The sequence below is a fragment of the Halichoeres trimaculatus genome, unplaced genomic scaffold, assembly GCF_033239565.1.
Source record: "Halichoeres trimaculatus isolate MK-OKI-2021-1 unplaced genomic scaffold, fHalTri1.1 fHalTri1_scaffold_13, whole genome shotgun sequence".
NCBI classification, from domain to species: domain Eukaryota; kingdom Metazoa; phylum Chordata; class Actinopteri; order Labriformes; family Labridae; genus Halichoeres; species Halichoeres trimaculatus.
In genome coordinates, this window is record NW_027437191.1 from 16,283,007 (window position 1) to 16,309,649 (window position 26,643).

At 41.3% G+C, this 26,643-nt stretch overlaps 1 protein-coding gene across 2 annotated transcripts in view; it reads right to left on the reverse strand.

Annotated features, from left to right (window-relative positions):
* Positions 1 to 26,643, reverse strand: part of tmem244 (transmembrane protein 244) — a 110,928-nt gene that overhangs the window by 74,743 nt on the left and 9,542 nt on the right. For both annotated transcript variants that reach the window (XM_074685602.1, XM_074685601.1), the window contains exon 2: positions 26,463 to 26,543. In XM_074685602.1, coding sequence (XP_074541703.1) covers positions 26,463 to 26,543 — 81 coding nt within the window. The remainder of the gene's footprint in view (positions 1 to 26,462; positions 26,544 to 26,643) is intronic.

Below are 26,643 nucleotides of genomic sequence, written 5' to 3' on the forward strand. Positions count from 1 at the left end.
GTCTGGGGATCCTACATGTAACCATGGCTGCACTGTTTACACATGAAATCACCTGTTAGCAGCCTGTAGCATGTCAATGCTAACTGGTGTAAGGCCTGATGTCTTGGAGAGAGATGGAGGTGAGGACGACATACTGGTTCTCAGGTGTGAGCTAAGAAGTGATGACATGGACCTGTCCTTCCATCCATCGTTATTGGGAACATAAGATCTATCTCCAATAAGATGGACGAGCTAGCTGTACTAACCTAGCAACAGAGGGAATACCAGAGGGCAGAGTAGCATCATGCTATTCACAGACATGGCTAACAGAGCTAACACCAGACATCAACACCACATTGGAAGAGCTTCACCTGCTGTGAGCAGACAGGATCCAGGAGAAAGAGATGTAGCATGACTGAAGAAGCTCAGTCCTGGACCCTGTGGAGGTGGAGGCTGGCTGAACTGGGGGATGATGGACAAGCTGTCATCATCTATTTTCTTATGGAACTTGTTGCACTTTCTATACACTTTCTTACTTTTGTTTTCTTGATTACTGCTTTGACTTCAATTTGGTTGTACTTGCTACAATGACAAAGTTCTATTCTATTCTATTCTATATGTACTCATTTTTGTCTTTTACTAAAAACATTACCAGTCTTATCCCACAGTAGAGCATGCAGGCTATTACTTAACACTTGTATACGATCAGGATCGGTACCTGTCGATACCCAAAGCCCAGGTATCGGTATTGATAAGGGCACCAGAAAAGCATCCCTAGTTATAACCTTCAGATTTGATGCATATGCCGTCGGTGTATCTTTGCATTAATGCATCAGATAAACTAACGTATGAAAAATTTGAACATAGCGTAAGTTCAGGCAGGCCATGAAGTCGAGCCCACAGTTCATCAGCTGCTTTTAACACCAGCTCCATCAGCTGACAGCTCAGCCGATTACATCTACGCAATCTACAACTGGATAGTTTCACCAGGGTCATATGTATTGTAACTACAGCCTGCTCTGTTCTGTACTCAGGGGTGTCTTTACTGCTGCTCTCCCTGCTTTGGCTTTTCATGTATGTACATGAAAGAGAGGGAAGGCTCTCCCTTCCTCAGACTTTGGTATCTCATGTGGGCATGTGGAAGAACAGAGAGCTCTCAGGAAAAGACCTGTACCACCACTACCACCACCAAATGTGACTGAAGGCATTGAAATCATCAGTCGTTCTGATGAGAGTGGGACTGATTGAACTGTGGTGGTAGATAGAGAGTAGAAAATCTAAAGTCATGATTTAGTGATTCCATCAAATCAGTGAGGCTAATCTGAACAAAACTTTACAAACTTCCGACCAGTTTGAAAAGGCTCTCTCAATCAGTGCATTTAAATGTTAATCGTAAAGTATAAAACTTCTGATTTCATTGTTAGAGGTGCAGAATAAAAAATACTCTAGTGGGATGTATGGCGAATGTAAGCTTTACAATTTTAACAATAGCAGTAGAAATAATGAAGCTGTAGCAATTTTAATGCTGATCTAATGAAACCGTCTGTTTATGGCCGTGTGTTAAACTGTGGAAATGAACTCAGACTGCTTTTGTGGCAATTTATCCTTAAACTCCCAAAAGTAAATTTCAGCAACTTTAAATCAGCAGTTCTCTGCATATTGTACTTAGACCATCTTATAAGTTCTGCTTAACCCTCTGCATTTCTTCCTCCATCTTTTCATGGCTATCCCCGCTGTGTCTGTCTGCCTTCTTGTACCATGTTCCTGTCCTTATCTGTCCTTTTTTAATATATTCCCCTTCAAAGAACATCTCTAGTCTTTGCTTCTCTTCTTTTCATGTTATCTCCATTTCTCTGAATCCTCTCGTCTCTCTCGTCTCTTCTTTCTAAAAGTCCTTTATCACTGTACGTTCTCTCCAAAGATAAAGATTAGAGACACTGTGATCTGTTTAAACTGTAATCTACCCTTTTTTATTCACAAACCACTTATGGGTTAACCTTTCATAAGGTTATCATGTCTTTATTTTTCAAAAATCAAGAGATGAATTTTCCATCTCTCAGTGTGTGTGAGAGGGATGCATAACGTTCTTTGGTCCTTCTATCCTCATCATGGGCATGACACAGTCCTGAGTGAAACTACAGCGTGTTAAAGCAGTGTGTTTCACACAGCAGTGAGGATCTTGGAAAAGTGCCTGGTCTGTGATGATTTAGAGATGAGAGAGGCTGAAGATGTACTGTAACGGTGCAGAGGCCAGATGACGCAAACACTCAAAAAGGATGGATGAGCACTTTCCACATGGAAACCGTTATTTATTGAAGTAAAGTGTTATTAGAAAGTGTGTGTGTGAGTTTAACTGACAGCTTATTTAGCAGCTTAACCTTTTCAGGACAGCTCTCTGTATAAGGAAATGTTTTCTTTTTTTAAAGTCATGATTTAAAACCAGCTAGAGACCACTTCAGTGTGTGTGCGTGCGGTGTGTGTGTTTAAGTGGCTCTCTCAGTAACATAAAAACCACACAGCACTGAGTGAAACTCCAAATAAGGTTAAATAGCATGCAACTAGCATTTATTTATGGTCTTTGCATGAGAGCAGTTGCATGAAACTTTATGTACCACATGATATTCACATTTTTTTCTTGGTGAAAATCCAGCATTGGCTCCTGGTTAATCTCTATCTTACAGAATCTCCATAAAGATGTAGTATATGCACTCAGGGGTCTGGATTTAGCACGGGAAGTGTTCTGGTTTCCATTTGTTGTTCATCTGTTGAGGGCAGAACACAGTCCACAGACGCGACATGCTGACTCTTATTGAAAAATAATCTGGTACCAATGATTTATCTCAGATTTCTGAGTACAAGCACTGCTTAAAGTGTACTGTTGCTCAAAAGTGATTATGTTGTTGAAAAATTTGCCTGATGTTGTGTTTTGAAAGTCACTTTTAATTTTCAGACTCTGAGAAATGATTTGTTCTTCTCAGGTTTGCGTCATCAGTAAAGTGAAGCAAAACCAATAGCTTGCTATTTAAAGCGAAACAGAGACTCCCAGAAGAACAGGGTTTACTTTACATGTCTTATTTTACATGCAGCACACATGGGAGGAAGTCTCAGCTGAGGTCATTCACTCTAAACAGCCAGTTATACCAAATCCCAGGACCATAGGCATCCCTCCCAAAGGCGTAAATCATCATCAGATGACAGCCAATTGGTTCAGGTATTGATTTTTTTTTTTATTATTATTTTTTTGGTGATTGAAGTTGCATCTCTAACTATCTTAGAGGCAGCATTTCATTTTTAGCAGCATGTTAGGTAATAAATGTTTGCTGGTCAGTTCATCGCTTCAGGCCACCCTGAACTGAGCTGAAATGAACACATGGATGACCTTTACAGCAGATGACCTTTTCAGCACAGCTGTAGACAGGGAGGTAATGTCAATCATCAATGACAAACACATCCCCGACACCCCGAGCTTGGAGTGTCTCCCCTCAGGGCAACACTAGAGAAAACCACGACAAAGAAACCAAAAGCTTTTTTGATCTTAGATGTTTGTGGGTAGCAAACTGTGACTATCTGGCATATAAGAAGAAGTTATATAACACGACTGTAAACTGACTGTAATATGAATGGTCATCTCAGTATTTTTCAATCGTATCCTTGTGAGTGGATCGTTCCATTTTTTGTAACAAATTAATACCTGACCTCTTTTTAACACCATTATAGGTACATTTCAGGCTCTGACTGACATGTTATCACAGTTTTACTTGGACTGACACGATGGCTGGTGATGGTATCTAATGATGATCTTGGATAATAAATCCAACTAACCCAGTGGCTTGCAATTTTAAGGGTTTCACTCATCCTGTCAACTGTCTATTAGAATTGGTGAGCCCTATTTTTAGCAGACATTCACGCCTTCTAAGTAGTGTAGGTGCCACTGTTAAATTCCTCCTCAGTGATTTTAATCTTTTCTGATTATGTGTAGCCATCATAGACTGTATATAGAGTGAAGAGTGTGGCTCCACCATTCACCATTGTACAGTTTTGAAGCCAAAATTCCTCCGTCACAGACGCAGCCATTAGCAGCAAATGCAGCCAGAGTCCGCGCAGTAGAGACTGTGAGGTAATCTGGAAGAATCTGAGTGGAGCTGGGTGACAAAAAGAACAATTATTCTTTTTTCTTTAGTAAGTCTAATCACTTCTTGACTCTACCTCCCTACATATTTTACGATCCCCGAAAAAATACACAAGAACAGCAGCTGTCAATTTTCGTTAAACATGACGTAAAACCTTGTTTTTGACCTCGTATAACTAATGAAAACAAAACTTTTCAGAACAAAGAGAAGGCAGCCAAATGATATCTTCAAATCACCACAACAATCAGACGTGAGAAACATCGCTACAAGGTGTATCATTTTTTTAAAGTTTGACCACAGCTCACTTGGAATGGCTGGAGAGACGTTTATTTTTTTTACCTATACTGCAGCCAGCCACCAGGGGGAGCAGTTTTTGTGGAGACCTCACTTTGAGCCGAACATGATGATGACCATTTTTTTTACAGTCTATGGTAGCCATCAGGACAAAGGAGGAACATATTTTGAGTCTCATCTACATCCTGCATTAAATCGGTTTGGGTCACATTTTCAGTATTAGTGTATGAGCATGTCAGCAGGCTGATCATAGAATTTAGCTCAAAGTACCACCATGCATAACTGCTGACTAAAAAAAAGCTGTTTCGAAGCGCATAAAGTCCTGATTTAGCTATATCTCTACATTTCAGCTTTCCCGACGACCGTACAAGAGATATGCAGTCTGTGAAGATGAAGGGACCAGAAAGAGAAGGAGGAGGACTCAAAGTGTGGATAAGAAGAGAAACGATGAAGGGAGTACATGAGAGTGAAACTGAGACAAGTGAGAACTAATCCCATTTTCCATCTTCCTCCTCCTCAGTCCCTTTATCTCTTCTATATGTCACTGTAACCTCCTTTGCTGTTAGCATGCTATTCCTCCCTTTACCCCCCTGAACACCCTGTCTCTTCTCCCTTTTGTCTGGGGTTAAATGACCCTGCTCAGCACAAGAGCATCATCCAGGGGAATAGCTAACCTTTCAGTCCGTCCTTTTAATCTCTCACCCACACACATCTTTGCTTTATCCATTTATTCTTCTCACCCTCTTTCTTCTGCATCCATCTCCTCAGTCTCTGCCTGCCTGTGCCTGAACGTGCAGAGGGCTCAAATTTCAAAGTAATTAATGACAGAGACTTCAGTTTTACACAGCACTTTCACATCTCTGCCCTGTCCTCTTAATTAATGTCCCTGAATATTGCATTTGACTCCAGAGTAACAGCTTTTTCCCTTCACCTCCTGTTTCTCACAAAGACTGTAGTTTCTGGTCACATAGGTGCCTCAGCTAATTGCTGGTGTCAGAAGAAATATGTGAATGATTGCAACCCGTGTAGGAGCTCATCATCTGCTTGTCTCTGGGCAGCAGTACAGGACTGTTTTGGTACTGGAGGACTGTTGGATCAGCTCCCTGGTGTGAGTCAGTGTGTGCAGTTCAACGCCCCCTCTCCCCAACGGACACACATTCATGCACCGCTCTGATCTCCTGCTACTACTTCTCTTATGGAAACTCCAAGTACAGAACAAATGACAGTGCTTGGAAATAAAAAAGGAGCTGATTGTTAAATCAAATCCCTGCGTAAACTTGTCAGTAAATATCATAGACTGTATATAGAGTGGACACTTACCAGTGTGGGGTTTTGAAGCCAAAATACCCCCGTCATAGGTGCTGCCATTGGCAGCCGTTGAGCAGCCAGAGTCTGCTAGGGATGGGAATTGATAAGATTTTGTCAATACCGATGCCCTTATTGATTCTGCTTATCAAACTGATTCTTTATCTATTCCCTTATCGATTCCTGTTGTGAATTTTCTTGGTACAAAAAGTTTCTAGGTTTTCTGTGTCAACAACATTTAATTGGGTTTAAACTGTAAGTCACAGGTGTCAAACTCGTGCCATGGAGGGCCAAGAGGCTGCAGGATTTCTATCCAACCAAGAACTCCACCAGCTGATTTCACTGATTAGTCCCTGCTCTCTGCTTGAAGGTGAGGTAAACAGTGAAATCAGCTGGTGTAGTGTTTGCTTGGAAGGAAAACCTGCAGCCTCTTGGCCCTCCATGGCACGAGTTTGACATCCCTGCTGAAAGTGAATAAAAAATAGTTGGTCCCTGAGTCTGGATATTTCTTGTTTTTAACCTCTTACAACTAATGAAAACAAAACTTTTCAGAACAAAGAGAACCTGAATACAAGGCAGCCAAATAATATATTCAAATCACCACAACAATCAGACGTGAGAAACATTTCTACAAGGTGTATCTGTTTTTAAAGTTTGACCACAGCTCATCTGGAATGGCTGGAGAGCCGTTTTTTTTTTTTACCTATACTGCAGCCAGCCACCAGGGGGAGCAGTTTTTGTGGAGACCTCACTTTGAGCCAAACAAGATGACGTTCATTTTTGTAAGTCACAGGTGTCAAACTCGTGCCATGGAGGTCCAAGAGGCTGCAGGTTTTCTATCCAACCAAGAACTCCACCAGCTGGTTTCACTGATTGGTCCCTGAGTCTGGATATTTCTGGGCAAAATTATACAGAAACAGGCAAAAATTGCACACAGTGGCCCTCATTTATCAATCTTACATGGGAATTGGCGCAGATCTGGGTGTAAAAATCAGTTTACGGCAACGTTCGCTGTTGATAAATGTGGCGGCTGAAATCAATCGTAATTTACATAACACGCCCCTAAATATTCAAGGTTCATCTGGCCGAACCCACAGAATTTACGGCATGGAGGGACGCATTATAGGTAAAAAGGGAACTTCTCCATGCCAGTAATCGACAACGCCATAGCAACAGGTAGAGAGGAAATGACACCGCGTTGATTGGAGGTCGGAAAAATAGAGCGTATCAGAAAAAAACTCATCTGCAAGTAAATCACTGCAGCTGTCAGCAGCATGGATGTGACAAACTAAACAACAACAGATTTTTAAACATTTAATTTAAACATCCTTCGTTTATACCTTGATTAATTAATCAGTGAAGTCTGACTATAAGAAGCCACAATATTATTAATTGTTTCCGTTCAGGTCCAGAAACGTTGAAAATGTGCTTTTTCATATGTGTTTGAGCTCTGAAAGGAGCTGCAGACTCCAGCCTGAACCTGTGACAGACTGAGGAGGGAGTGGAGCTGAAGTGTGTGGATCGTGCGCAATTACGCACGTGTAGACCAGAGGTTTATCCTTATTTGTACCACGAGACGAGCACATAGGTTGTGATCTCATGTAAATGAATGTCTTTTGTTATGAAATTGAAGTTGAACTTTTTCGCACACAGTTCACGTTTCTATGATAATATACTAGTGAGGATCAATATCATCTAATCATCTTCACAGTAAATCCTGTGTTCAATACAGGTTCCTTAAAAAAATCTGCTCTAAAAGTTTGATCCAGTGTCGTCTGAATGTTCTCTGTGGAGACTTCATCATGAACACGGGAGTGCATTAAAAACTGATAACAGCCTCTCTATTTACAAATGTTTTAGGTAAACCGATATAGGAAACATTTTCTTTCGAGAGCGTAATCTTTTCTTGCCTATACCTTCCGATATATTTACAACCTCCCAAAAAATGCACAAAAACGGCAGCTGTCAATCATCGTGAAACGTAAAACCTTGTTTTCACCTCTAATAACTAATGAAAACGAAACTTATCAGAAAAAAAGAGGACTTGAATACAAGGCAGCCAAATAATATCTTCAAATCACCACAGCAATCAGATGTGAGAGACATTTCTATGAGGTGTATCTGTTTTTAAAGGTCTGACCACAGCCCATCTGGAAAGGCTGGGGAGATGGATTTTTTTTTACCTATACTACAGCCAGCCACCAGGGGGAGTAGTTTTTGAGCCAAGCAAGATAACATCCATTTTCATTTTTTATTTTTTTACAGTCTGTGGTGAATATCATTTTATTTCTGTGTTTTTGATGGGGAGAAATTAATTCAACACGTCATAAACAATGCAACTGCTTTCATGGCTACAAACATACAATCGACAATAAAACTAAGGCATGACATTTAAGCGCCCACAGTTACGAAGAAAGCAGCAATCAGGTTACACAATGTATATTGTATATAAAGGCAGGGGGACTGAAAAGTAAAGGGACCCATACTTTTAAAATACTTTTTCTAGTTTTTACAGAGCTTTTAGTCTCATTCACCTATTCACACCACATTTACACACTGATGGCAGAGGCTGCTGTGACCAGGGACCATCGGTAATAGTAAGGGATAATAATGCTCAGGACAATGGTGTGTCTGCTGGTTTGGGCTCAGAGCATATTGAAATTCAGAGTGTCTGGCTGTGGAGAAGGGGATGTTGTTTGGTTGTATAAGAATAGATTTTTATATTCACAGTGGTGGAAATTTGCCTTAAGGTCTCCAGATATATTGCATTAACTTGTTTCCCTTGTGCCTCATTTTTTCAGCGGTGCAAACAGACAGATTAAAAGTAAGTATGCATTAATGTGCCAGCTAAATGTGATGTGAAGATGTTCTTCTGTTTAATTATAATCTATCTTTTATTTTGCAGTTTTAGAACCCTTAGGTTTGCCATTGTTGGAAAGGAAAGTGCTTCTGGTGAGCAACAAATTATTTGGGCAATGACTTCCCTTTCCGTGTTGATGCGTTGTTTGGGTTTGAATGCTGTCTAGGTTTATAGTGTTGGCTGGATTTTCTTGTTGTCTTTTCTTCACTCTGGTTGGAACATATTTTGAATAATTTCATTGTTTGTGTGACTGTGTATTTGGTTTCTCATTCGAATGTTTTTGTTTGTCTGTTGGGGCACTATGTAAACCCCTTTTTTAAAGATGCTGTACAAATCAAGAAAGAAGATGCTAATGCTTGGTTCTTCCTTCTCTTCTTAGAGATCAGGCAATAGGAATCTAAATTAATGCTGTTTAACAGTATACCATGCTCCTGTTCTCTGTGCATGAACTGTTTCCTGCTTATAACCAAACTGAAAATAGTGAATAACAACAGTCAGACTACAAGCAGAACTGAAAATAAGTCAGATGCCAAAATTTGGCTACAGATGTGCAGGAGCTGTTAACAGAGATATGGGATTTTTCAGGGATTTATCTGTAAAAAAACACAAATTCTACATCATGTGGAGGGGTAACGTAACTTAATGCTGCACTCAGGGTTTAGGCTTGTAAACTCTGTGGGTAAATGTATGAAATTATGTCTGTTTATGTCTGTATGCTTGATAGATTGTCTTAAGTTTGCTTACATGCAGTTTAGTTAGGATCAATTTTAATATTTATTTATCGATTGGGGGGGGGGCTCAAAAGGGAAAAAAAGTAATCTCCATCAGCTGTTGACATTTTATTTTTCTGTAACAATGATTCAGTTTATCAAATACTCATTGAAAAGAGCATGAAGCTGCATCAGTGACCTTAGGAACCAGTAAATATCTTTTCACATCAGACAACTGGGCTGATAGATGGATATGATGACAGAAAAACTTCACACATCCTCACCACTAATGAGGCAAATGTGTCAGATCTGGCCTGTGGGTGTGGGAGGTCAGCACAGCTGGCATTTAAGGACATCTTGTCAATCTTTGCTCTGTAACAGATTTTATCAGTCAGAAATCATTTTTCTGAGTCTTGGCTGTCTTTGCTCAGTTGTGCTTTGAGCTGAAAGCTTTGATTTTTTAATTTTAAAATGTGCCATGCATCAAATATGACAGGAAAACTGAAATGACAAATAGATTTCTGTCTTTTGGTGCCGCCTTGATCTTAAAGGTCCCATATTATGCTCCTTTTCTGTGGTTTAATATGGATCATTGATGTCTTCATGAAATGGTAGTAACATGTTTTGGTAAATCAAGCACAGCAGCATTGTTTTCATGATCTCATAGCCCCTCTGTTCAGAACAGTCTGATTTAGTGGGCGTGACCTTCATACGTAAATGAGCCACCACTGTTACCGCCCCAGCCTTCTGCTTCACTGAGAGCGGTGCCACGAGCTTCAAGTGCACAATGTTTAGAAAACTGCGAAGCTTGTTTACCGTAACATTACAGACTAAAACAACAGGGTAACCGCAGCTTAAGTTAGCATCCTGAAGCTAACACAGAGACAGGGGGACACTGAGGAAAAGCTCTTACATCTGCTCCACAGCACACAGCATTTAAAATACTCACATTTCCAGGGTCCGAGGTTTGTTGGTGGATGGTTGGTAATGCGTCTGGATTCAAGACCAGTCTATTCACTAGCCATCTATTGTACTATCCAAAGTTGGAAAAGCAGTCAGCCGTGAAGTGACTAGCACACACATGCACAGTTTTACAGAGTGTAGCTGGTACATTTCCTTGATAAACGAACTCTAGCCAGTTAGTCTTGTCTTCTTCCGAGATGGGAAGCTTGAGCATGGAACTATGTGGCTGTTTACAGCCAAAAACAGAGCAGTGATGGCTCTTCAACTTTGGCATTCTCCTCCCCGCTGTTGGAGAGAAATCTCCAGAGGGGAGGGGCGGGGAGAATGTTCAGGGGTTTCTGCTCCGGTGGACCAATCAGGTCAGACTTGCTCCTGATTGGTCAATAAAGGGAATCGCTGATGTCGGCAAATCCCCAAAATCCAAACAGCTCGTTTTAGGTCAGGATTTTACATTCACAAGCACTACTAAGTACAGGTTATGTCGTTAAATATCACATTTTGTGGGCTGGGAGGACAGCCAAAGACTCACAAATTTCACTAGAAGACTTAATAAAATGATATTTGCATAATATGGGACCTTTAGGGAAATAAAAAAGATTGTGCTTTGTGTTGCTTTACTTCAAGAAAAAAAACTAACATAGCTTCAATGTTACCTGCAGAAACACAATCATCTGTTGATCCAAAGTGAAGTTTGCATGTAAATTAGCATGCTGTTCAATGTGCAGCCCAGAAGCCAAACAACCATTCAGCTCTAAAACTGACATTAATCAGTTTGAATGTTTTCATGACTATCATCTTCATGACTTTAATAGATTTACAGGATTGTTGCATCAACGTAATGAGGTCAGGTATTAAACCCTGTGGATAATCCTGATAAACATCCTGACTGGTAATTTAATATCAGAGTGGTGTCCAGCTGTAATGTTTTTATCATCTGTATATCACCGAGGAAAAAAACATGTAAAAATTATCAGGCATTACAAATTCATGGTCAGATTTTCTCCTATTTACCAATCCAAGTTGTTTAAAACAAGAACTCAGGCACATAATATCCAACCCTTACTGACTGTTGACAGAAACTTCTTGGAGTACTGCACCTACTTCATAATTAAGTCCTCCACTGTGATGAATTACTTCAATCTTGTGTCATGTCATCAAACTGTCATTCCCAGTAGGACTTTTCTCCCTCGGACCAGCCTGTGTTTATCTGTAAGAGATACTGGCTCATCCAAATCTCTGCTGTTTGCAATATTGTGCAACCTAAATAATATTCATTTGCAGCAGGAATATTATTACTGTTTATTTCAGTTCAACTGTAATTAATCACAAGGATTACAGAGCTACATCTGTGTCTAGGATCAGGGGATTAAAGGATGAAACCTACGTTATGATAATATTTTCTATTTATCTTTGACGTGAGGGAGCCTGTTTGTAAATGTTTCTGTGGTGGTAAACCAAAGACACACTGAGAAAGAGTCTTGTACTTCCTCAAGAATCAGGTAAAAATGAAAATTTGGCTGTGAATATTTAAAATGTGTTCATCAGCCAACGCCTTAGTTAATACATGCACGCATTTCTTATTATTTGCGTATTTATTTCCTTGTTTCATGTTACTTTGACTATTAAAAGTTCCAATCTATCTGTGTTAATCTAGACTGCATTGGGGTTCTGCTCACCCAGTGAAAATTCAGAATCAGAATCAGAATCACCTTTATTGGCCAAGTATTTTCAAGAATACAAGGAACTTGACTCCGGTTTAAACTGCACTCTCTCAGTACAAACGTGGATAGAATTAACAAGAGTAGAAAAATAGAGTTTAAGTAGTAGAGAAAGAATAATAATTATTACAATATTAAATAAAGAACTCTGCACAGAGTAAATACAAAAATATATACACAATTTAAGTTAGGAAAAATAGTGCACTGAATAAATGTCATAAAAAATGTGCAACTTGCAACAGGGAATGGAAGATGGATGTGCAATAGAAACAGAAACAGAGAGACTGTGGCTGTACATGAGGTATATGAGTTTTTTTTTAAAGCAGGTTAAGTGTTCATCAGAGTGACGGCCTGGGGGAAGAAACTGTTCCTGTGTCTGGATGTCTTGACGCACAGAGCTCTGTAACGCCGACCAGAGGGGAGCAGTTTAAACAGTTTGTGTCCGGGGTGTGAAGGGTCTGCAGAGATGTTGCCAGCCCGCTTCCTGGTCCTGGACCTGTACAAGTCCTGGATGGAGGGCAGGCTGACTCCGATGATTTTTTCTGCAGCCCTGACAGTTCGTTGCAGTCTGTGCCTGTCGTGTTTGGAGGCTGAGGAAAACCAAACCGAGATGGAGGAGCACAGGACAGACTGAATGATGGAGGTGTAGAAGATGATGAGCAGGTCCTGGGGCAGGTTGAACTTCCTGAGCTGTCTGAGGAAGTACAACCTCTGCTGTGCCTTCTTCCTGATGGAGTCTATGTGGGAGGTCCACTTCAGATCCCGGGAGATGGTGGATCCCAGGAACCGGAAGGAGTCCACAGTAGACACAGTGTTGTTCAGAATGGTGAGGGGGGGCGGAGGAGGGGGGTTTCTCCTAAAGTCCACTGTCATCTCCACAGTCTTGAGCGGGTTCAGCTCCAGGTGGTTCTGACCACACCAGAGGACCAGCTGTTCCACCTCCTGTCTGTAAGCAGCCTCGTCACCATCCTGGATGAGACCAATGATGGTGGTGTCGTCCGCAAACTTCAGGAGTTTCACAGAGGGGTCCCTTGAGGTGCAGTCATTAGTGTAGAGGGAGAAGAGCAGTGGGGAGAGCACACACCCCTGGGGGGCGCCGGTGTTGACTGTCCGTGTGCTGGATGTGATGGACCCCAGCCTCACCTGCTGGGTCCTGCCAGTCAGGAAGCTGGAGATCCACTGACAGGTGGGGGGTGGCACAGAGAGGTGGGAGAGCTTGTGGTGGAGGATGTCAGGGATGATGGTGTTGAATGCCGAGCTGAAGTCCACAAACAGGATCCTCACGTACGTCCCTGCAGAGTCCAGGTGCTGTAGGATGTAATGCAGTCCCATGTTGACTGCATCCTCAGCTGACCTGTTTGCCCGGTAGGCAAACTGCAGGGGGTCCAGCAGGGGTCCTGTGATGTCCTTCAGGTAACTCAGCACCAGGCGTTCAAAAGACTTCATGACTACAGAAGTCAGGGCGACGGGCCTGTAGTCATTCAGTCCTGTTATGGAGGGTTTCTTTGGGACTGGGATGATGGTGGAGCGTTTGAAGCAGGAGGGCACCTCACACAGCTCCAGAGATCTGTTGAAGATCCGGGTGAAGATGGGGGCCAGCTGGTCCGCGCAGGCCCTCAGACATGAGGGGGAGACACCATCAGGTCCTGGAGCCTTCTTGATCTTTTGTCTCTGGAACTGCTGGCACACATCCTCTTCACGGATCGTCAGTACGGGTGGGGTTGCAGAGGGGGGGGAGCTGTCCAGGGGGGCAGGTAGTCTTTTGTTGATGGGATGAGTGGGGGGTGTGAAGGAGTCTGTTTCAAACCTGGTGTAAAACAGATTCAGCTCCTCAGCCAGATGAGGGTTCTCCACAGGGTGGGGGGATGGTCTCTTGTAGTTGACAGCCTCCTGAAGGCCCCTCCACACCGACGCAGGATCGTTAGCTGAGAATTGTCTTCTCAGCTTCTCAGAGTAGCTCCTCTTAGCTGCACTGATCTCCTTTGTCAGTGTGTTCCTGGCCTGCTTGTACAGGAGCCTGTCCCCACTTCTGTAGGCCTCCTCCTTGGCCTGGCGAAGCTGCCTCAGTTTCCCAGTAAACCAAGGTTTATTGTTGCTGTATGTGCGAAAGGTCTTGGTTTGCACACACAGGTCCTCACAAAAACTGATGTAAGATGTCACAGTGTCACAAAGTCCATGAATGTCTGTGGCTGCAGCTTCAAAGACGCTCCAATCTGTGCAGTCAAAACAGGCCTGGAGCTCCTGCCTTGACTCGTCCGTCCACTTCTTCACTGACTTCACTACAGGCTTTGCAGATTTTAATTTCTGCCTGTAGGTAGGAATAAGGTGGATCAGACAGTGATCAGAGAGTCCTAAAGCTGCACGGGAAACAGAGCGATATGAGTCCTTTATTGTGGTGTAGCAATGGTCGAGAATGTTCGCGTCCCTGGTGGGACACGTGACGTGCTGTCTGTATTTTCGGAGTTCATGACTGAGGTTTGCTCTGTTAAAATCCCCTAAAATGATGAGCAGGGAGTCTGGATGCTTCCTCTCCACGTCTGTGATCTGGTCGGCGAGCTGCTGCTGCGCCTCTGTTACGCACGCCTGAGGTGGAATGTAAACACTGACCAGCACAAACGAGGAGAACTCCCGCGGTGAATAAAACGGGCGACAGTTTATGAAAAAGGATTCCAACTGGGGGCTACATGTCCTCTTCAACACTGTGACATCTGTACACCAACCTTCGTTAATATAAAAGCATGTTCCGCCTCCCCTCGTCTTCCCTGAGAGCTCCGTTACGCGGTCCGCGCGCAGGAGCTGGAAGCCGGGCAGATGTAGAGCGCTGTCGGGGATGTGTTCACTGAGCCAAGTTTCAGTGAAACACAGGGCGGCGGATCTGCCAAAGTCTGAGTTTTTCCTGTTGAGGAGCAGCAGTTCATCCATCTTGTTTGACAGAGAGCGGACGTTGGCCAGGTGGATAGACGGGAGCGCAGTGCGTAATCCCCGCTGCCTCAGTTTCACGAGCGCGCCTGCTCGCTTCCCGCGCCGGCGTCTTCTGTAAACTCCATACAGAGCTGCTGCTCCTCCGACCAAAACATCTGTAAAGTTCCCTGGTTCAGTGAAAACCGGTGGAAAAAATGTACCAGATGTCAGGCCAATGTTTATGAGCTCTTCCCTGGTGTAAGTGACCAGAGAAGGAGAGCAGAGTGCACTAAAAAAACACAAAAACGCACAAAGTACGAGAGAGCGCAGTACCGAGGCGACCATCCGCGGCGCCATCTTGATACTAGAATCAGTTGAGTGATACAACTTGCTAACTTGCATAATCATTTGGACACTATGCATCATCTAATAGTGACTGTACTAAACAACTCCCAGATCAACTTCCTGGTTGAGGAATGATTACAGTTCATGAATGCTAGACGACTCATCCTGTTCTGGAAATATAAACAGCAACATTTTGCTTCCTAACTGACAAAAGTCGGCAAAGTCACAATTTTTGGCTGATTTCGAAAGAACACCTTGTTGGTATTTTCCCATCCTTCAAAATTACCCAGAAAACAGTGCTGTTGACCTTGTAGTTTTAGGCCATGTCCAAATGTAGCCAGGTTTCTGGGAAACCACATATATTTTTATACATTAAGGCTGGTCATTCACACAAGTTTAGGTCACTAAAAACAATGTTGTCTTACAACTCCGGCCAAAGTGAAGATTTTGGAAAACTGCAATTTCATGGTTCGTGTATACGCTGGGAATCAGAGCTTTTGGTTCTCAAACATCAGAGCTGAATGACGGGTTCATTTTGATTGGCTGGCAGGGGTTTCATGTCTGAAAAACACTGTCAAATATGGGGTTGGCATGCTTCAGGCCGCACTTATTGGTGAATTTTCTTGGTACGTGTGGACAGAAGTTTTTGTAAATACCTGGCTACATGTGTACAAAGCCTTGATGTGTGCCCCATGTATAGGAGTTATTGACCCTTTGCTTGTGACGACCCCTCCATGCGGAAAAAAGGACATATTACTTACTGGATGTCAGTGCTGAATGAATATCTCCTGTCCACAAATTTCCCGTGGTAAATTTTTTATTTTATTTTCAACAATAGTATCTTCTGATGTAAAGTTGAGTATTATAAAAAACAGGGCAAGATTAATACATCTTTCAACTGTAGGCTAGAAGAAATGGAAGTCCCATCTTTACAGTGTTTGTTTTATCCAACGAAGTGCCCTTATCCAATAACTATACAAGTTGTTTTGGCTGCATGAATGACGGTGTGGCTGCTGATCTCCTTGCTTTTTGACTTTCTTTATACTGTTTTGGGTGCTGTCTCTTCGGGTGGTTCAAAGGGTTAGTTGTGTTTCTGTCAAAGGTACAAACCTTGTAAATGATTGTTGTTTGTGTTGCGCTGCTTTGGGAGAACCCAAACCAGTTCCATATTACAGAGATAAAGTTTATTTTGAGGACCAACTCCTCACTTTCTCCTTTACTTTTCACTTTCTCTTAGATAGGTGGGGATCAAACGGGGAGGGAAATAAACACACCAAGACACTGCCTACAGCTCGCTCTGAGTGGTTCATTTGTATGTCTGCAGTGCCGTTACACCGGGATTAGCAAATGGTGTAATTCGGCAGAGAAAAAAAATCTTTGGATCCAGCTGTGCTTGGGCACGCAGACATATGGCACAGGCGGCACTGCTAGTGATAGAATGTGCACTACAGCTGGTTTTATGATCTCCGTGCTTTGGCACATCGCCATCACATTGTTATGCTTCACGATTGAAAATCATTGTCTCGGGTTCCCCTACTCCAACTTACACCTTGCACATAATTAGGATATAAAATGAATCGTAGCTTCATGCTAACACCATTACTCCTGCTGTGACCGCTGACATCTCAGTGTGGCTGCAGGTGGTCAAGGCCTTCATTCCTCTGAAGCCATCAAGTCAATACAGAAACAAAAAAGCACATAGATTCCATTCTTTTCAGCAGGGTTTGAAAAGCACACACACACACACACACACACACACACACACACACACACACACACACACACACACACACACACACACACACACACACACACACACACACACACACACTCACAGAGTGATCAGCAGCAGATGAGGACCCTTGCTGCGAGTAAATTGATGAAGGGTGCTGCTGGCCACTTTTATGTAACAGCCCTGATGCTAACCATCGTCATAGCAACAGCATTAGCCTCTCTCACCTCCCCTCCTTTTTTCTATCTCTGCTTTATTGTTCGCTGTCCTAACCTTTGTTCCTCGCTCTGTCCTCCCCCACTCTTAGTTTTAGTTCATTATAAATGAGCTCGACTCAAAATGAAATATGCATCCCACTCTCTCCCTCTTTTTTTTTTCCTTCCCTCTGGTCTACGAGCATCTCTCCCTCCTCACCCTTCCTCCCTCGTGTCTCATTCCTCTCAGGTCGCTTTCGTCACATCTATCTCTCACACAATCGCCCACGTTTCCCTACACCTGTCAATCCATCTCCGCTCATTAAACAACAGATTAATTAACAGATTAATTGTTTCTACAGTGTCTGTCAAACCCTGCCCTGACTGACAGTGTGGTACATACAGTATAATTAAGAGGAGGCAAATTAAACAGCAAATATTTCCCTTCTTCCTCACCCTCGGTCTCACACGTCCGCCCACTGTCTTCTTTTTTTTTTTCTCACTTACTTTCCTGTTCTTGTTTTTGTACTTAACAATAGATCCTTACATAGATGGACTCATATACCTAAGACATGGTTTCCTCTTCTTTTCTTCCCCCAGTTTTGATTCTTTTACTCCTCTAACACTCAGACCTGTCAGTCACTGGTCTGAATAACAGCAAGCTAATCACCATTAAATGTAATGTGTCTAATCTCTCAGTCTTTTGTCCGTCTCCTTCACGCTGGCTTTACCTCGAACCATGAGAGTGTGGATGTCTGTTAGAGAAAGAGACGGAGCAACAGAGCCGTAATGAACAGCGTGTACTGATTTTCTGCTTCCTGTCACTCCGCGCTCTCTGCTTGTCTTTGACTCACGGCTCTCTCTGCTCAATGTTCCCTACTGCTTTTTTTCTCCGTACAGTTCTGGGATTTGCTCCCTCTCTCCTTTGCTCTGTCCTTATTTTTGCACTGGAGAAGTTGGAGCAAAGACCTCCAGCAGCAGAGAAAATGAAGTGAGAAAATTCTCTTTAAGACAGGCAGCTCATGCCTAAGCCCCACTATAAATGCTTTATTAGATAAACAGACGTGTCGTTACTCCATTAATAACATCAAAACAGGCGAAAATGCTAAAAGACTTAGACTGAATCTGTTTGCTGCACTCAAAGCTCTGACAGCTGGAAGTTTGACATGATGAGAAAGACTTTGAACGAGCTTGAGAAGGCTAAATATAAGATCAAAGGACAAAAAATCTCCAGATTACTTCATGATGTGTTAAACTCCATTTCAGACATTTTCAACATGTGAGGCAAGTAACTGTGCACCAATTTAAAAAAGCCAGCTGTCAAACCGGGTGGATCAACTTTACAGAAGATATAACTAACTGTGAATAGTGGAAAAAGCCTCATTTTTCTCTTTGTTTTGACGGCTTGACAAGGAGAAAACAAACCGCAATACAAACAACAACAAGTGTACAAACAGATCTCATCTCTTACACCTGAGATCAGACTGAGATCCAGCATGTTGTCAGGACACATAGGGTTGGGGTCAAAGCTCTAAATGAACTGGATTTGAACAAAAAGTTGCCACTTTTCTCCAGCAGAGGGTGAAATGTTTCTCTGGCGTGATGTGCATTTTATGGGAAAATATGGCTTCTGATAAAGTCTGTGGGCATTATCACCATAATATAACTTTTTCACATTTTCAGGTGTCAAAAAAGCAAACTAAAAATCGCAAAAATTCAAAAATATCAAAGAATTACAATTCAAATCGAATCAGCACCCCAAAAATCGTAAATGAGACTCACGAGAATAGCATATGGTCCCAGCCTTAAAAACCCCAATCTAAAAAACAAAAAACTACACAATTATTCCTCATAATTATTCTTTCCAGAATCAATATCATGTTAAACTTTTTTAACATTTTTGTCATAGTAACTAGTGCTGGCAGGTCCCTGCAAGGAGGGCTGAAGGCTGGTGGTGCTAGCTCTGCTAGTGGTTAAATAGAATAGATAAAATAAAAGGGATGAAAACCAATAACCCCGTTTGTTGTCTGTGCGTCACTGTTTTGATCTGGATACTGTCTACTCTGTTTGCTCACGCTTGTAAACGGGTTACTCTGCTTGTTTCCGAAACCGGATTATTGACCTTAACTCTTAGTAAAGACAGTGTCATTCAAAAAAAAAACATATTTAAAAAGCACAATACCCCTCTTTAAACAGAGGGAAAATCAGTTCACTTTAAAGTTTTAGTTACCACTTCTGACACTGATAATAGAAACAGTAGAGACATAGGGAAAGAGAGGTGATCCAGTATCTACAGTAAAAAACTTGTATTCCAATATGTTCAGTTTTACATTGCTCAATAAAAAGTAAAAGTTAAACATTTCCTGGAAAACAAACTGATAATATTTGAATGCAATGATAAAAAAAAAATTATGTTGGTGACTAAAACAAAACAATAAAAAAACTTCTGACTCCATAAAGTGTCTCATAATTACGATCAACTGCGTGTTGAGCTGAAACATTCAATGTTGACCAGGCAGGCCGAGTAATAACGTCTGGATTAAACAATGTGACATGATGGAACGACCTGAAGAAAAGCTGAGTAATCTGCTTCACTATAGAAAAGAAAAAAGGCAATTAAGTGTAAAAATAATTACTTAGACTACAAGGCCTAATTTGCAGTGAGTGGGTTGAATCCCACACTAAGCTATAAATCAATTCCAACACTGAAAGCTCCACAACACAGAGCACAGGCGCAGAGATCCACCTCCAACCCCTGAGGCATTTACTGACAGCATCTATACCATAGAGTTTCTACAGTCACGGAGGCTGGTGGTGCATATAGTCACCTCTTCTGTTCACATCAATTCTCATCAATATCTCTGCCAATGCACCCTGGGGATTGTAGGTAAATGTCACACATCTTAAACAATCCCTGAGGCACCTAAATCTCATTAATGAAGCTATGGTAACTAAGGCGATGAGCGTCCTGGGTGACCCTCAGTGCAACTTATGCTAAGAGGGCCAAGTGGTTTCCATGACAACTACAAGGAAAACAAGAGAAAGATGGAGAAAGTTGAAGCTGCTCATATTCAGTAAAAAAAAAAAAAAAACCTCCAGGCGTCCAAACAGAAAAAACACATTAACTTACAGTGAGAAAAAAATGACAGTTAACGTGCAGGGATTCATTCTGCAGTCCCTCTCCATCAGCGTCATCATTTCTGTGCTGTAGGTCCATCCCACGGCATGCACACTCAAACACACACACACACACAAACAGGGCTGTGGTGACAGCCTGACTGCAGCGTGTTCAAGCGAGTCCACATGAATGTTGATTAGGAAAAAAATTATCTGAACACTTTCTTCAGCTGTGAGTGAAGCAGCTCCATCCTGTACGTGTTTGGTTCCCAGAGAACTTTCATCTTTTGATTCCTGATTTCTTTTCATTACTCAACCATCACTCTTATTGTTTTCTGCTTAGCATAACAGACCTAAACATAGGATTTGTGTCCTTCTAATCATCTGAGCTTCACTGATCTCTTCACAGCTTCTGTATAAAAGTGTAGAAAAAAGCACTTGAAGAGTGTTTTCTTTTCCCCTTAAAGACACACCTTTCAGAGCTAACTGTTTTTTATCTGCATTAAGATGTTTTTATTTTGGAAAAATTAAAGACCTGTTGATTGTAAGTAAATCCAAACAAAATCTCTCATTTCTGTTTTATGCAAATGAACTGAAGCAAAAGACCTGAAGATCTAATAAACCAAGAAATTAAAGCATTTACTTTACAGATATAACTTGATTGCTTTTGATCCCAGCATGAGCTCTTTAAGTATATTCCCCCTAAAGTATCACAAAAATATGATTAATCAGCTTGTAACAGCTTCTTTGGTTTGTAATTGGACTGTAAATAAAGCAGCACATACAGAAACATGTCTTTATCCGCCACACCCAGGGACTACAGATGAAAAAAACTAAGCTCCTCTGGCCAATGGGTGCTCCTGTGACTGTGTGGGACACTCACCATTGTTTATTTCATGCAGCTGCTCAAACAGTAATGGTGTAACAGGTGTGGACAGAGTAGCAGATGTGATCTATCTATCTATCTATCTCTATCTTTATAAATATAGTTAAAAATTGTCAGAAAATAGATACTTTTAAAACAGGGGTGGCCAACCTTTGTGGCTTGCAAGCCACATGTGGCTCTTTGTCTTTGGGTGTGCAGGTCTTCGATCCATTCCTCAAAAATATATATATAGATCTATATATTTATATAGATCTATATATTGTTATGAGTTGTGGTGTGCTGATCAATATAAAATATTGATATATTAATGCCAATGTTGGGATCAGTTTTGATCAATACTTGGGTGATGAGATTGATGCTTAAGTTTCTGTTCTCCTCATGTGCTCCTCTCAATCGCTCATGTGCTATTTATCTAGATAGATAGATAGATAGATAGATAGATAGATAGATAGATAGATAGATAGATAGATAGATAGATAGATAGATAGATAGATAGATAGATGAAAATGTATTGATTATCATTTTATGTCATTTCGTTAATATGTGAGAGGAGGTGCGTTTGTAAGACCACGTGTGATGTGGCTCTTTGTGGTACCATGGTGATTTTTGTGGCTCTAGGTCTCTGACTGGTTGACCACCTCTGTTCTAAAAGTAAGAAGTATCTGAAAAAATCTACTTTAGCACCGTTACAGAGTATTTATAATTTACTTGCCATTCCTGATGATTTTCCATTAATGTTGGTCTCAATGATTTTCAAAACTTTAAAGCCTGTTGTTAGAAATGTTTTTCATGGAGTCACATTTGTTGGGATGTGAGGTTATATTTTAATGCAGGTTACAGGTATCTTCATGAGCCTTTGACACCCTGATATCAGCTCAGTGGAGATTCATCAAGTCATTATTCCTTCTGTCCTTCCTAACTTTTTGACAGCTGAGGTACATTTGGGCAGGCTAAGTCTATCCATGCTCCCGGCATTAACTACATCAAAATACAAAGAAGCTGGCCACACCAGAGGCACATGTCATTGTCTGATAACAGCCGGTGGGTTCTGAGAGTGCCTCACTGCTCTGTTTCTGTCTGAATTTACCACAAACCATCCAGGGGGGATGTCTCTTCCCTGAGGCCCCTCTATGCCTCAACATCTGACAGCCTGCTGCCAGCTTTGTGTGCTAATTAGGAGATAAAGTCGTGAGAAATGTTTCCCTTTATCTTTTAATAATGCTACAACAGAGCAGAGGTTTTATCCAGTATAAATGGACTGATCATCGATTCAAACACCTACAAATCTAACAACAAGGTGAACGCTCGACTCCAGAGAAGGATTACAGGTAGAAGCGTCAGAGAATCAAACACAGGCAGACACCCGGAGAGGCTCCTCTCATTGAAAACAGAGGATATTATGTAATGAGAGGAAAATGAATTAGGGTAAGTGGATTCAGAAAATGGATGGTAGAATAGAAATGAGCAAACTTGGTCATAAATAAAAGAATAGATACATTAGTTAGAGAGAGGCCATTTGAGGTGAAATAGTATGACAGACTAATTGTAACACGGCCCTTTTCCGCTTGTGTAATGTAACACAATTATAGAGAAATAATGGGGATGGCTGAACTGAGGCAATCTAATTTCGGCCATTATTGATTGATCTGCCCTGTAGTAAAAAAACCAGTAAAAAAAATATCTTCAAATATGTTTTTCATATTCAGGAGACAGGAAATGAAACTTGTCCACAGTCTTTTTAACTGGAATTGTAAGCGACCAAAAAGTATTAGTAGATAAACAAGTCTTTTCAATTTATCTCTGAAGTTTTGAGTTAACTCGTAAAGACAAGAAGCAGTAACACTGACTGCTGATAGATATTTACACTTTAATGTTTTTAAACAGACAATAAAAATTGTTCTCCTACAGTGTTGTTTTTTTGACAGAAATATGAAATGAAAGCAGTAACGATCAAAGTGAGGTCGGGGGCATAAAAATCATTACTTCAAACATGGAAGCCATTTGTTCTCCAAGTGTGAAATCAATAACTCCACCATTGACAGAACATCGTCCTCCACTTAAATTATAATGTTTACAGGTGAGTGGAGTCACAGAGAGTCGCATCAGTGAACAAAATGTGAGACAAGGTGCACACAAGTTGATCATGTCTGTGTCAGAGGAAGAATTTCTCCCTAACTTTATTTTAGAGCAGTTATAGTACTCAGTATCTTTTTTAGGATAAATTATCAATAAACAATATTGCAGATTTCGATAATATTATGTATATCATACTATTATAACTTGAATCCACCTTTTCAAGTTTAAACAAACACTGTCACCCACCTTGCGGTGTTGCCAACTCCAAAGTAAGGAGAGTCACTATTGCTGTCCCAGGAGTTGCTTGAAGATATTAAATGATGCCATTCAGAGAACCAAATTCGATACTTTTATAGGTACTGACCGAATTCTGTCAAAAGTACTGGGTACCAATTCAGCTACACCTAAAAGATACCATGTTTAGGTACCTAAACGCATCCTTGTGACTGTGAAGGTGAGGAGGAGTTAGAGATTTTCCATGCTGGACATGAACACAGCATTGCAAGGGTATGTACTGAAGAATAAATATGTAAAATTGAATTTTTTTTATTTTATTATTAAACAAATTGATATTTCTAACCACGTAAACAGAAAAAAGTACCGGAAATTGGTACTGCTGAGTACCTGTATCGATTACCAGGTACCGGGCATCAGTACCATATCATTTCAAATGTGAAAGGTACCCAACCCTAGACACCATTGCCCAATTTGTATAAGCCATTAATGTTGTAAGACAGGGGAATAACAGCATTAGAGAGACAAAAATGTGTAAAATATGTTTCAGCTATAAATGAACTTTCTTCTGTTGATTCTTGTTTTTTTTTTGTCAAAATTTCAACTCTTCCTCCTTTATCCAAGCTTAGTACTGGTAAACGTGACCGTAAAGAGACAAGTATATGCACGGTTCATATACATACAGTTACCTGCTCTGGCTACAGCTGCGAGTGAGGAGGACCTGTCTGTAGGGGAAAGGCCCACGGCAGCAGCGGTGCTGGAGCATGAACTGTATAAAAAAATATGTCACCCGTCTGTTCCTGAAACCATGAAATGAAGCTAATTTGCAGTCGCAGCCACATTTGCAATGACGTCAGCAGTGAGTTTAACGATCTGGATAATTTCTCAACCGACGAGTTTGAAAATCTTCACTCACCGTGCAGTGTGTGCCGATAGTAAAATCAGCGTTTTAGACCCGCGCTGTTATATGAACCAGGCCATAAATACACTTTTAATGCTGTAAAAGTCTACGTGACTTTGGGTCTTTCTGCAGCCAGCCTCAAGCAGACTCTTGATAAACAGCAACTTTTGGCACTTCCGCATAAGCTTCATTTTTTCTAACCTGATGTTGCCCCTTGTGCTGGAGACTAATACTTGCTTTCACATCAGTCTCCAAACTCCAAAAAAGTCACTAGATTTGTTGCAATTCACTTTTATTAATTAAAAAAAAAATCAAAAGTGGTTACGGGTATCTGAAGAGTCGCTAAGTTAGCAATGCTGTCTTGCCTCTTTCTTTGTCTGTCTCTCTCTGCTGAGCTGTACCACAGAGCGCCCCCCACAGGCCTGGAGAACTTCCACTTGAGGCTGAACTCTCAGCATTTCTGTGTTAGTGGTTGTTTTCTGGTTGTGTGTGTTTCTGACTAAAGTTTTATTTTGGTTAAAAAGAATCAGAATCGGAAAACCTTATTGATCCCTAGGGGAAGTTACATTGCTGTGCCTTTGATGTTGATGCAGTTGTTTTTCTTCTTACGGCGTGTTTGTTTCTTTTGCAGCATGCTTTAGCCATTGCATTTACTTTTGCTTCCAAATGTGCAGCGTTTTTGAATACGATGCGCGTTTATCATTTCAGCCACCGCCGTAGTTTTTTGTACACAGATTGATTTAAAAGCTACACATCATTGTCTTACAAACCAAAATCTAAACAACCTGAGTCCCACTGGCTGGCTAATTATTCACTCTGACATATTTGTGTCGTAAACAATGAACATCAATGATAAACACAAAGGATTTGTTTCCTACCAACAAGCCTCAGTCCACTGTACAATCAATGAAACGCAGGATCTGTTTCCCACAGCAATGATGACACACACAGACAACCACCCACCCACACACCAGACAACACACACACAAATACCTTCTTCTATCAAAGTGAATACTACCTCTTGAACATACCAGCAGACAGAAAGATGAGGTGAATGTCTAAATCTGAGTGTTGGAAAAAAAAAAAGAGCAACTGAAGAGAAAAAGAAAATAAAGGACGCTGACTTCAAAGACAAAACAGAAGAAAACACTCAAGGTGTCCAACCTTATACATGAGCTGCACATCGACTTCTTTTCATTCACTCTGCTCTGTAACAGCAGCAGTAAATAAAAGTGTGGTTCAGTTTATTCTTTCATTATCTGTAATATAAAAATTACCAAGACCGATGACGATATTCATAAGGAGTATGTCAGAAACAGAAGTGAGAAGACAAGAGTGAAAAAGAGAGAAAGTAAACTGGTAGAAACACCAGGGCTCCAAAAAACAAAACTAAATCAATTTTTTTTTCACATTTTCTTCAAATGAATTCCTCCTGGGCATACGCTGAGCGAGCTAATCGGATCTGGATGAAACATTTAGCCGTTTGAGTTATGGCTGCTCAGGAGAGCAAGAGAATTGTACTTTCCCCTCCTAACAAGAGCCACTAAAATGCACCGTCATCAGACATGCACAATAAATAATGAACAATGGCAAAGTTTGTCTCCTCTGTTAGTTTTTTTTCCCTCTTTTTTTTAAGCAACCGTCTGGCACTGCTAATTTATTAAAACTTGCCCATCTAGTCAACCCAGTAAGTTTTTAAAAAACCTTATCAAATCAAACACACATAAAAAAACATTAGTGACTACTTCAAAGACGCCTCTGGTTTTCTCATGAGTCTCCACAAACCAATCAATAAGAGAGCACGGACACACAAACACACAAACAGAAGCTCTGATCCCCAGATAATATCTTCTTTGAACTAAAACCAGGGAAATATTTCTTGATTTACGGACAAACATGCAAAACCTTCCAGCAACAGCCCCACGGTGCTTGATTCAATCAGAAAAGAGGTCTAAACATAACTACACCCCCTCTCCAAAAACAAGCCCATTATCTTCCGATCAATCAGCGAGACAACAAAGCTGATCAATTCTCCTGATGTCCATGACAGCATAGCTTCATTAGCCAGTGCTTCTCACCATCCAGAGCCAAGTTACTCCTGTGATTTTTTCACCTACCGCCTGATGTTTCTCCCATGGGACAGGAGAGATGGTGTGTCTGGAAGAGTCTCCACATGACGGGAGTACTGATGATGGGATCTGAGGAGAAGAGAGCAGGGGCACGGTAACTTGGCAGCTTTTCCAAAGTAAGAGAAAGAGAATGACGGGCATGCTGCAGATATAAAACAACAGCTTCATG